Source organism: Podarcis vaucheri (genome assembly GCF_965113315.1).
Source record: "Podarcis vaucheri genome assembly, chromosome: Z".
Taxonomy (NCBI): Eukaryota; Metazoa; Chordata; class Lepidosauria; order Squamata; family Lacertidae; genus Podarcis; species Podarcis vaucheri.
In genome coordinates this window covers 37,753,731-37,766,543 of record NC_138758.1, presented here as the reverse complement: position 1 = coordinate 37,766,543, position 12,813 = coordinate 37,753,731, and the positions used below count along the sequence as shown (strand labels likewise).

General features: G+C 43.0%; 1 protein-coding gene across 1 annotated transcript; it reads left to right on the top strand.

Annotated features, from left to right (window-relative positions):
• Positions 1-82: 82 nt before the first annotated feature.
• SURF1 (SURF1 cytochrome c oxidase assembly factor) lies at positions 83-12,729 on the top strand. The gene is made up of 9 exons (XM_082207873.1): positions 83-240; positions 1,097-1,178; positions 2,711-2,838; positions 3,425-3,507; positions 4,662-4,853; positions 5,947-6,019; positions 6,117-6,279; positions 9,069-9,150; positions 12,211-12,729. Exons 1-9 carry the CDS (start codon positions 172-174, stop codon positions 12,275-12,277), a joined length of 939 nt encoding a protein of 312 aa, XP_082063999.1. The 5' UTR covers positions 83-171; the 3' UTR covers positions 12,278-12,729.
• The last annotated feature ends 84 nt before the right edge of the window (positions 12,730-12,813 follow it).

The following is a 12,813-nucleotide window of genomic DNA, read 5'->3' as shown; positions in this document are numbered from 1 at the left end:
AGAGAGAGAGAGAGAGAGAGAGAGAGAGAGTGTGTTAGACGGCGAAGGAGCTCCCTGTGTGTTCTGTGACGGAAGCGCCTCGTAAGACCCACCTCTAAGGAGCCTTGGGAGAGCGGAAGTCGCGTGACCCAGAAGAGGAAAGACCCGTGCAAGGAGTCGGGTGGGTGGGAAATGTCTGTATTTTTGCGGTTGCTAGGCGACTTTGCGCTGAGGGGGTCCTTGCGGGCGAAGGCGGGCCAGGTGGGAGCCGTTTTATTTTATTATTTCGATTTCAGTTTTTATTATTTTGGCCGTTTTCATGCTGCTAAATCACGGCTGTCTGTATAAAAAAACCTCGATGCAACCGCAAATAGAAAATGAGTTAAAATTCATAAAAATCAGAATTCCGTTAAAATGCCTGTCAGGACAATCTTTTCCAAAGGCAGCTCCCGCATAAGGCTGCACTGCCGTTTACCTTCGGGGCCTCTCACAGCAGCCTGACAGGTGGCAATTCAACAGGTCGGGCACGGTTCTTCGTCCCCAGCCATGCGGGTGGAAGCATCTCCTGCTAAGGTTGCTTTTAAAAACCACAAAGATGATACAGGTCAACTTCGTTTATTAATTTGGGTAGATTAATGTGTCCGTTCCTTGACAAAAGCCTCTCCTAAGGGGTTTGCGTGATATTGCTAAGTTGTCATTGGTCTGGTCTCAACTCTTCCTGTGGCTCTTATGAGGGTTATTTCATTCCATTTCTTACACTTTAGATGTGTTGCAAGTTGCCTTGAGTAGCGCCGGGCAAGTCTAATAAGTAATAATGTTGTGAAGTTCTTTTAACATACAAAGTGCCTTTGAGGCACTAGGGTTATTTTCCTACACAACAGCCAGGTGAGGTAGGCCATCCACCTTTCTCTGGATGAGTATGGATGAGGATGAGAGAGAGAGAGTTACCTCTTTTTCTTCCCTTTTCTCTTTGTTTCTTGCCTGGTTTTTAACACTGGTATCATTGTTCATCTTTTGCAATTAACTCTTTTCCAAAAATGACATCTGAAATTCAGCTTCTTATAAGTTTCTATAATGTAAGGGGTAATTCAATCAGCACTTTTTGTTTTGCTTTTAGCTCCCTTACTATGTCGGTGGAAGGACGTTGTTTGGATGCACCTACTTTAAAGCACCTTCTGGCCTGCTACGACCACATAAAGGTGAATAAAACCCTTAATACTTCATAATATGTTGACTTAGGAGAAGCTTGTCTGCTGAAGCCTGGTTTCTGTTTTCTTAATTTTATTTGCACAGAGGAGGGTATCCAGATGGACCAAAGAAGATCAGCTTCTACTTTAGCTGGTCATATTTGCTAACCGTATTCTCTATTCAGGTTGCACTCCTGTATGTAGTTACCTAGGAGTAAGTTTTCTGGAATTCAGTGGGACTGATTTCTGAGTAGATATTTTAATTATATCTGTTTATTCATTTATTATTGTGACTTTTGAGTTGACATGTTCATTTTAGTTGTTGTTATCATCAAGTCATCTTTGTCATCACCAGGTAGTTATTTATTTATTTATTTATTTTGTATGCCTTCCTTCAGGTAAATATTACAGGGCAGTTGACCACATAAAAATACAATTGAGAACAAAAAACATAACAAGGCCAAAAAAAACCTCAATAACCCCCCTTCCCCCTCACACACACACACACACATTTAAAAGGCCATAGAATGTTAATCAGCCCAAGGCCTGGTTATAGAGAAATGTTTTCGCCTGGCACCTAAAGGTCAGTATTTTTTTAAAAAAAATAATTTTTATTAAAGTTTGGAAAAAGGGATACAAAGAATATTATCTATTATATTTTTATCAAAGCTAAAATGTTAGTCTATATAAAAATGCAGACCAAAAAGAATAAGAAAAAAGAAAGGAGGAATAGAGAAGAGATAGAGGGGAGAAGGCAAGAGAAAGAGAGGAGATAAAGAAAAAGGAAGAGAGAAAGAGAGAGAGAGAGAGAGAGAGAGAGAGAGAGAAAGAAAATAAAGGAACTTTCCATTCTGTCTACTATATATAAACATTATTCTGATAATCCACTCCAATATGTAATGAAGGTGCCAGGCATGCCTCCCTGGGGAGTGCATTCCACAAATGGGGATGCATCTGAGGCTGGTTAGGCAATGACCCATTTGCCCTAATGTCTTCTGGCTACCGGCTCTAAAGGTTGGAAGCGTTGGAGATTGGTGGTTACTGCCATTTGCCATTTTTTAAACTCAGGTAGGTAAGAGAGCATCTAGGTGCATTCTCCCTTCCTTGGACCAGCAAAGTGGGGTTTTTTATATTCCAGGGCCATCTCAGGCTCCAGGCAATTGAGGAAAATATCCTGCTGATTACTGAAATGAGGCAGCGAGGGCATAACTGCACTTTCCTCATGTTTGTTATAGCAAGTTCTGTGGATCAGCTGCATATCATCTGCCTTGCATGCTAAAAGCCCCAGCATCTCCAGGTAAGGCTGAGAGAGACCCATTGCCTGAAACCCTGGTGAGCTGCTGCCTGCCAGGGTAGACAGTACTGAGCTAGATGGACCAAGGCCTGACTCAGTATAAGGCAGACACCTATGTTCCAGAATCACTAATACAAATAATAAGTTATTGCTGGATATTAATGAATCTGATGGTAGTGATGAACCACGTACTGCACAGAGCTTCTTCCACAGATGACACAAACATTCCCCCCCCCATCGTTTTCCTCAGAGATTCCCCAGAGGCCTGCCTTGTCCAGGATTTCCACAGCTGCTTCTGCCAAATCTGGAGAGGATGTTGTGCTCAGGTGGGGCCTCCTCCTAATCCCCATAGCGACATTTTGCCTTGGAACGTGGCAGGTAAATGCAAATGCTGAATCTGAGGCTTGCTCTGTGAGGTCTCTTGATTCAGGGCCAGTGTTCAGAGATGTCTTCAGTTACAGCTCGTAGCCAGTGCAAGAACCTCTACTGTGAGTTGTTTCCAAAATTAGTCATTATCAAAGATTGATATTAACAGGCATTTCTATCATAGATACATTAATTTCATTGTGTTTGCCCAGTTTAACTTAATGGAATTCAGTCCAACTCATTTACTATTGGCTGATGACATGGAGTAGTTTTTATTTGAATAGAACTAATAAGCATTTGGAGTGCCAGGCGTGCTCTGGTCCATGGGGTTACAAAGAGTCCTAAACGACTAAATGACTAAACCACAACAACAACAAATAAGCATTTACGGAATTTGAGAGGAGGAACCCACATTTTCCTTCAAATGTGCATTTTGTTTAAAGGAGGAAACAGAAAAGCTTACGTTTTTCATAATGCAAATACTTCTGTAGTAAATCAGCTATCCTGCCTTGGTGGGAGGGAAATTTTGTGCTGGGGAGGGCAAATGTACGTCTGGTGTTGCCCTCAAGGCCCCTAAGAGCCCTTATGCCCATGTCAGATTCAACGGCGGAAATGGAAGTTGAAGTTGATCTCTGATCTGGAAGCCAAGGTGGCAGCAGAACCGATCCCACTCCCAGCAGAGTAAGTATGTGAACTGGCTTGGAATCAATTACCGTATTTTTCGCCATATAGGACGCACTTTTTCCCCTCCAAAAATGAAGGGGAAATGTGTGTGCGTCCTGTGGGGCGAATGCAGGCTCCTTGGCTTCAGTGATAGCAACACGAAGCCCCAAAGCCTGCGCTCCAGAGGCTTCGTGTTGCTTTCGCTGAAGCCAGGAGAGTCTGCTCTTTGAGGCTGGTGGGGGGGAAAGCAGTGCTTCCCCCCACCGCCAGCCCCACAAGCTGGGGGGGCATTGGGAAGGCACACGATGCCTTAGCGCTGCTCCCCGACCCGGCTTTAAGGCTGGCAGTGGGGGAAAGCAGCGCTTCCCCCCACCGCCAGCCCCACAAGCTGGGGGGGGGGGCAGTGGGAAGGCACACGATGCAACCTGGTTTGGAGGCTGGCGGTGGGGGAAAGCAGCGCTTCCCCCCCCCAGCCCTACAAGCTCAGTCGAAAAACCCACAGGAGCTACGCACTCTTTAAAGGGTGCGTGGCTCCTGTGGGGTTTTGTGGGAGATGGGGGAATTCCCCCACCTCCCGCAAAAGCATGCAGAAGCCGTGCGCTCTTTAAAGGGTGTGAGGCTTCTGCTGGCTTTTCTATGAGGGGGGGGGAATTCCCCCACCTCGTAGAAAAGCCCGCAGGAGCCGAGCACCCTTTAAAGAGTGCACCACTCTTGGGGGCTTTTCCCCGAGGAGGGACAAGGGACTGACTGGCCGTTTCAGTCCCTTCTCCCTCCTGGTCAAAAAGCCCACAGGAGTTGCGCGCGGCTCCTGTGGGCTTTTGCGGGAGGTGGGGGAATTCCGCCACCTTCCGCAAAAGCAGGGAGAAGGTCTTGGAGTAGCGCACAGACTGCGTGCAGTCTGTTCGCTGCTCCCAGAGCTGGGGGGGGGGGGCGTGTCATATTTTTTTCCTTGATTTCCCCCTCCCCTAAAAACTAGGTGCACCCTATGGGCCGGTGCACCCTATAGGGTGAAAGCGTGTGGAGGGTGTGTGCTGCTTTTCAAAGTGCCTGTGCCACTTTAAACAAAGTAGCCCTTTTTATATTCTGCAGAATTTAAGTAGGTGAAGCTGTTCCTTGCTTTGGGCTGCAGCTCAGCCTCTCTTTCAAACCTGCTGCTTTCTGTCCTTTGACAGCTTCTCAGAGCTAAAGGAGTTGGAATACAGACCTGTCAAGGTCCGAGGGTATTTCATTCATGACAAGGAGCTGTACATCCTTCCACGTTCGTTGGTTGATTCAGAGAAAGAAGCCAGGGATGCTGGCCAGCTGATGTCCAATCCTGAGAGTGGTGCCAATGTCATCACACCCTTTTACTGCATAGACCTTGGGTAAGTATATTAACTGACAGACAATTTGGGCCACTGCCCTGTACTCATTTACTGGCAAACAATCTCTGTTGAAATCTGGGGCACTTGGCTGAGCAGACATGCATAGGATCGTGACATTAGAGAGGATCATGGCCCTTCAGTAAATCCAGTCTGTATATATTCAGATTTTGCCTCATAACCATGAGGACCTGAAATGTTCTGCACTGTTTTTATTTAAGTCATTCTCTGGATTCTGTAAAAGGAGTCATAGCTTGTTTCAGAATGTACTTAAACCTGTGATGATTCATTTTTGTTTTTTAAGTTTTCCAAAAGTATAAGTTAAATTGCATGAATTTAATTATAGGAGATAGGCATATCTCCTATTATCAAATGTATGTAATTTCACTAATATGTCTGAATTTTGCCTAGCATAGGTTTCTTTCACGTTGATAACAATGTCTGAACCGTCATAATGTAAAAAGTCAATTTTCCAGGCACCTGACCATGTTAGTCTGTTGCAGAAAACAACAAGAAAGAATTCTATATCTTCAAGGCCAACAGATATCTTCTGCCCTAGAACCTACTCTAAGGTGCATGGGCTGGTTAGCTAAGTGAGTGGATCTACTCTGAGCACAGAGAGGAGAGAGAAAAACCATTGCTGTGGAGTCAAAAGCCAAGTTACATGAAAGAGAACTGTTAGTATGTTAACAGTACTATATAGGGCACTCATAATAGAATCCAAACAGAGTCCAATCAAATTGCCACAATGCAATGTTGATGGCTGTGTTCTTAACTCTTCCTTGCTGGCTAGCAAAAATAAGTTTTATATAAATGGACTTGTGAGTAAGCCAAATTGAATAAATGATGCTTGCTTCTGAGTATAGAATTACAATGTTAGGTGCCTTACAGCAGAAGTGGACCCTCCAGATGTTGCTGAAGTACAACTGCCATTGGCTCCAGCCAACATACCCAACAGCCAGGGGTACCTGGAGTTGTAATTCAGCCAAGATCTGGCATGCCAAACATTGTCCACTCCTGCTTTAGGGGGCTGGGATGCTTCCATGCTTACAGAGTTTATTGTCTTCTCTCTCTCCCTTTCCCCCTGACCCTGCAGGATCACAATCCTTGTCAACAGAGGGTTTGTCTCCAGAAAGAAACTTAAGCCAGAGACCAGGTTGCGAGGACAGGTAGATAGCAAGGGATGGAAACTACCACATTATATATCATAAGATATTTTGTTCTTTTTTTAAAGGACAGAAACTGCTATTTGACTCTTCCTTGTAGATCCAAGAGGAAATTGAGCTCACAGGGGTGGTGAGGCTGTCGGAAACCCGCAAGCCATTTGTTCCAAAGAACGACATTGAAAGGAATCGTTGGCATTACCGGGACCTGGATGCCATGGCAAGAGTGACAGGAGCTGAGCCCATCTTCCTTGATGCAGACTTCAGTGAGTTCCCCAAGGACCTGGCTGTGTAGTCTTGGCTTTTAATAGGAGTGGACTGCAACAGGCTCCTGACTTTGGGCCCCATCTGCATTTAAAACAGTATCATACCACTTGACACGGTCATGGCTTCCCTCAAAAAATTCTGGGAACTGTGGTTTGTTAACAGTGCTGAGAGTTGTTAGCAGCCCCCCCCCCCATTCCTCTCCCAGAGCTACAGCTACAGTGGTGCCTCGCAAGACGAAATTAATCCGTTCCGCAAGTCTCTTCGTCTAGCGGTTTTTTCGTCTTGCGAAGCTACCCTATTAGCGGATTAGCGCTATTAGCGGTTTAGCGGCTATTAAAGGCTTAGCGGCTATTAAAGGCTTAGTGGATTAGCGGCTAAAAGGCTATTAGCAGCTTAGAAAAGGGGGGGGGAGTGGGGGGAAATCGGAACACTCACAAGACGTTTTCGTCTTGCAAAGCAAGCCCATAGAGAAAATCGTCTTGCGAAGCAGCTCAAAAACAGAAAAACCTTTCGTCTAGCGGGTTTTCCGTCTTGCGAGGCATTCGTCTTGCGGGGCACCACTGTACTAGTGGTTTAATAGTCAATCCCTCTTCCCAGGGAACTCTGAATCATAGCTCTGTGAAGGTAAGTTGGGATGGGTGATATATCGATACTTTGTTCCTTACCAATATGAACTCCAGACCACAATCAAGGTTTCATATTTTTTCACCCTGTAATATATTGAGAATGCACTGCCCAGCTGATCTTGCAGGCAGCAGGCAGCACTTTACTGCAAGGTAAAGCCAAGTTTACTGCAAAGTAAATAGCCATTTCCTGCCTGCCCAATCTGTTTCCCTCCATAAGATCCACTTGTGTGCCTCTTGCTAGGCAGAATAGAAACCCAGCATGGTATCAAGCTAAGCAGGGTATTGGGGTCTACTCTGCCTAACAAGAGGCATGGTATGTGCCTTAAAACCCCATGGATCTTATCGGGAGAAAAATAAAATTTGTTTGCTTATTGGACTCTTCATTCCTCAGCCGTGCCGTGGGAAGATTCCAATCAGCAAACAAAGTTTCTTCCTCGTGACTTGGCTCCTTCTTGTATTCAGGCAAGGAGGCATCAATATACTTTTGCAGCAAAGGGCTTTATGCATTTCGAAACTAAGGTGCAGACATTGCTGATGACTAGGCTGCTGTCAGTTCAAATTTTAATTGCTGGTTTTAGATATATTGTCATGTATTTTAAGTATTGTTTTTAACCAGTTTGTTTTTATTATTCTTTATTCTATGACTGATGTTTTTAAATGTTGTAAGCCGCCTTGAATTCCAACTTGGCAGGCTATAAATATATTACATAATAAATAAATAAATAAAATAATATGAGAGGCAATGGGGTGGAATCCATGTACATTATTCTGAGGTTTTTTTGGAGGATGAACACCATACAGATTTAGTAAGTAACATATATTTTGACATCTCTTTTTTATTGGTTTGGTTCAATATTAAGAATATTTTTAACTAGGATGTTTTTTACACATTTAAAATATATAAGACATATATCTACACTAAATTATAGAGTAGTATTGAGTAGAGCTACACACATGCAGAGCTACATACACGGAAGAATGAATTCAGTGGGGACAAATGTGAGGTTCTACACTTAGGCAGGAAAAACCAACTGCACAAATAAAAGATGGGGGACACCTGTCTTGCCAGCAGTACATGTGAAAAGGATCTAGGGGTCTTATTAGGCCACAGCCTCAACATGAGGCCACAACCTCAACTGTGTGATGCAGCAGCAAAAAAGCCAAAGCTATTCTAGGCTGCATCAACAGAAATATAGTGTCTTAGTTCCGCTCTATTCTGCCTTTGTCAGACCACACCTGGAGTACTGTGTTCAGTTCTGCGTGCCACAATTTAAGGATATTAACAAGCTGGAACAGGCAGAAAGGAGGGCAACCAAGATGATCAAGGATCTGGAAACCTAGCCTTATGAGGAACGGTTGAGGGAGCTGGGTATGTTTAGCCTGGAAGAGAAGACTGAGAGGAGATAGTGTAGCCACCTTCAAATATCTACTGGGGTGTCACATGGAAGATGGAAGCAGCATGTTTTCTCCTGCTCTGGAGGGGGCAGGATCTGAATGAATGGAGTTCCACTTAGTTTAATGCCACTTATGTCAGAGCGCGGGTGGCGCTGTGGTCTAAACCACAGAGCCTAGGGCTTGCCAATCAGAAGGTCGGCGGTTTAAATCCCCACGACGGGGTGAGCTCCTGTTGCTCGGTCCCTGCTCCTGCCAACCTAGCAGTTCGAAAGCACGTCAAAGTGCAAGTAGATAAATAGGTACTGCTCCGGCGGGAAGGTAAACGGCGTTTCCGTGCACTGCTCTGGTTTGCCAGAAGCGGCTTAGTCATGCTGGCCACATGACCCGGAAGCTGTATGCCAGCTCCCTTGGCCAATAAAGCGAGATGAGCGCTGCAACCACAGAGTCAGTCATGACTGGACCTAATGGTCAGGGGTCCCTTTACCTTTATGTCAGAGCCAGGTGTGGATTGGGTAGAGCAGCCATTTGGTTGGTTTGCTATGCTATACAAAGGGTGAAGTCGGACAGGGAGTTACACAGAAAATCTGAGCATGGGAGAGCTGTATCATTGGCAAGGAGAGTGAGATGGGAGTGGGAGTTGAGAGCAGACTACATAGGTTTTCACTTATTACATAAAAGTAAGCTGCCCCTGGTGTTTGAATTTCTTTTCTAAAGGCTCATAATGCATCTGGTTCTGACTCACTGCTGTCTCTCTCTTGCAACCACAGAAAGCACAGTTCCAGGGGGGCCCATTGGAGGCCAGACGAGGGTGACGTTACGCAACGAGCACATGCAATACATCATTACCTGGTAAGTGACAAAACATTTGGGATTTTATCTAGAGCTGGGCGATATTGGAAAAACATGATGCAGGAAAAGCTGTGAAGCTAGCTAATGCTTCTTTATAGCTCCATCCTTATTTCAGACATGGTGATATGTCTGTATATTGTGATGTTTAGCTGGTGACAATATTAAATACAATATTAAATAAAATAAAGCAGGATATAGAAAAATCAAGAATTTTTTTTTTAGCAAAACCCCCTAAAGATAAAACATTGAGTCAAAATATAAAATTATTGCAAATACAGCTTTCAGCATTGCCAAATAATGAGATTGAAAACAACATCAAGTGGATGAAACAAAGATTCTTTGAAGCAGGGAATAAACCAGGACGACTACTCGCATGGCAAATAAAGAAAAAATGAAAAGAAAGTCGGATAAATAAAGTAGAGTACGAAGGGAAGGTTTATGAAACGGAAGATGAAATCAATAAATGTTCTGTAAAATACTTCACAAAACTATATAAAAGAGGGTCAGAAACAGAACAAGAAATTGCAGATTACTTCTCAAAGAGGAAAATACCTAAAATAAGCAAAGAAAAAGTGGAACAGTTAAATGCCCCAATTACGGTAATGGAATTACACCAAGCAATTTCTAGTTTGAAAATTGGTAAAGCTCCTGGCCGAGATGGACTAACGTCGATCCACTATAAAAAAATTGAAGATAACATAGTCCTGCCTTTAAAAAATCTAAAGTTATCAATAGGAGGAAGAGTTTCCATAATAAAAATCAATGTCCTTCCCAAAATGCTCCTTTCAAACAATTCCCATAATATCTAGAGAAACATGTTTCGAGGAGTGGAGGAAAGATATGACAAAATTCATATGGCAAAATAAGAAAGCTCGCATAAAATTTAAGCTCCTGACAAAAAAGAGAGGGGAGGTCTGGCATTGCCAAATTTAAAATTATACTATGAAGCAGAATGCCTTGTATGCCTGAAAGAATGGATCACTTTGGAAAAAGCAGATTTATTAAGACCTGGAGGGCTTTAACACGCCTACCTCGCATATGATAAGATCACATTCCATAAAGGCTTCAATAGTCACCTAATTAGGAACGCATTATTTAAAGTCTGGAGTAAGTACAAAACGAGCCTGGAGCCAATGACACCATGGTGGCTCTCACCTCTAGAAGCCCATGCCATCAAAAAACTAAACATGAATAAGGAATGGGCAACTTACAGAGATTTGATAATGGAAGATCAAGGTAAACTTAGAATAAGACCGTATGAGGAAATAAGGCATTATGTCTCCAACAGAGGGCAATATATACAACTTGGAAGTGTCTTTAACTCGGACTCGAAGAGAGGCTTTGCTAAACAGAATTCATTAATGCATGAAACATTATTAAAAAACAAAAAATTATCTATCTAAAATGTATAACCTTTTGCTAGATTTGGACATGATTGACGAGGAAGTGAAAGAGACAATGATTAAATGGGCGCGAGACTTTGGCCACACAATATATTTAGAGCAATGGAAGAAACTTTGGCAGGAAGATATAAGGTTTACCGCCTATAGTACAATAAAAGAAAATTTCATCAAAATGTTCTACAGGTGATATTTAACACCAGTCAAATTAGCAAAAATCTATAAACTGAAATCTAACGTCTGTTGGAAATGCAACAAGGAAGCTGGTACAACAATGCGTATGTGGTGGAGTTGCACCCCAGTTAAGTACTTCTGGGGGGAAATACATGAGTTGGAAAAAATGCATAAAATCCCAGAGGCTTACCTACTGGGCCTTTTAGGAAAATACCGAAATCGAAAAAAGAATTTTCTTATACACGACCACTGCAGCCAGGATAGTAATAGCATCTAAATGGAAAGCTAAAAAACTACCTACCAAGGAAGAATGGATTCTCAAATTAAATGAATATTTAAAATTTGCTAAATTAACAGCATCCATACGTCAGCAGTCAAATAAAAAACTAAAAAATGAATGGCAATGCTTTGATGGTTATATGACCAAATATTGCTCTAAAAAAGACATGCTAATAGATTAAGAATGTAAATGCATCAAAACAATAAATTATCAATGGCATATGTACAGTGGTACCTCAGGTTACAGACACTTCAGGTTATGGGTTTTCAGGTTACGGACGTGCCGAAACCAGGAAGTACTGGAACAGGTTACTTCCAGGTTTCAGCACTCGCGCATGCACAGGGACACCCAATCACAACCCGCATGTGCGCAGATGCGGCGCTGCAGGTTGCGGACGTGCTTCCCACACGGATCACGTTCGCAACCCAAGCGTCCACTGTATGTATATAGAGAAAATAAAAACACAATCAGAATGCAATAAGGATAAAATTGATTCTAGAGAAGATGAGTAGTGGTGGAGGGAAGTTAAACAGGGTGGTGGGTTTATTTTATTTTATTTTGGATAGTGTATAATGATTTAATGTTTCTTTTCTGTTATGTATTATTTCTTTTTTTTTAATTAAATTGTATGACAGAACATCTAAATAACAAAAAACAAAAATCCTGATTCTCATCAAGGCCACCATCAAAATAAGTAAAGTGCACAGATGTATATTTTGCAGTTTCCATGATTCTGGTTCTCTCTTGAATTTTTGGGAAATGATTGGTTATTAAATGGCCAAATCAATGTGCCAAATGAAAGCAATGATGCATTGCAGGGGTTACACTAGATGATTCTTGGGTAGGGTTGCCATGTCTGGGAGTTCCCAGACATGTTCTTTTAGTGGACAAAAGGCCCATTCAGGGGTACTTATAAATTTTAAAGGAAATGTCTGAGTTGGGGGGAGTTTTTATTTTGCCTGACTCAGGCTGCTCTGCACACCCTGGCCGCTGCCAGCCTGAGCCCGGAGAGGCGTACAGGCATGCATTCCCTGGCTGCCGCCAGCCCAAACTGTGTGGCCATGGCCCCGCACACCCCTTTCCCCAGCTCGCTGTCCTCTTTGTACTCATTATGTGGCAACCCTTTGCATACATCTGACCCTAAAATTGTGTGCCCTTTGCAGGTTAACCTTGTGTCTTAACACTAGCTTTCTCCCTTCTTTGCAGGTATGGTTTGTGTGCAGCTACCTCCTACATGTGGTACAAGAAATTCATTCAGAAGGTTCACCTCTAAGACTTACAACTCCTTGGTGCAAGCTTGGCTTCAAAATGCTCACAGGAACTGCAGCCAGTCTCTGAGGTCACTATACAGAGGAACAGTCCTTCTGACTTGATTGCAGCACTTCAGTGACCAGAGCAAGCAGACCCAAGCAAGGAAGACTCTTGTGTTCTGCTGAAAGTCGGCTGCAATATATTAGAGCTGCAGTCTTGAATTCAGTAGGACTCACTTCTGGGTAGGCATGGTTAAGGGAGGAATTAGGATGATGGGGGCCTTAACAGGGAGGGTGAAAGCCTTTCAAATTGTAGTGCTTATCTTGGGTTGCTTAATGCTATGTAATCAGAAATGACATGAAGGAAATAAGGATTCAAGAGTATTAGTGTTTGTGCAAATAATCAGCATGTTGCCGATACAATATGATGCAAAGTTCCATGTAATGAAGTAGTAAATAAATCATGTTGCATATACAGCTTTGTTTCTTCTTGGCAACAATAATGACATCAAGTCCCTATCAAAACGAAGTATTGTAAACTTCTGAAGTTCATAGTTGC

Excerpts from the sequence above, each read along its gene's own strand:
- SURF1 (XM_082207873.1), top strand. The coding sequence starts at position 172 with ATGTCTGTATTTTTGCGGTTGCTAGGCGACTTTGCGCTGAGGGGGTCC. Across the intron at positions 3,508-4,661 it reads CCGATCCCACTCCCAGCAGA|CTTCTCAGAGCTAAAGGAGT; the intron begins GTAAGTATGTGA and ends GTCCTTTGACAG. Across the intron at positions 6,020-6,116 it reads AGACCAGGTTGCGAGGACAG|ATCCAAGAGGAAATTGAGCT; the intron begins GTAGATAGCAAG and ends TCTTCCTTGTAG.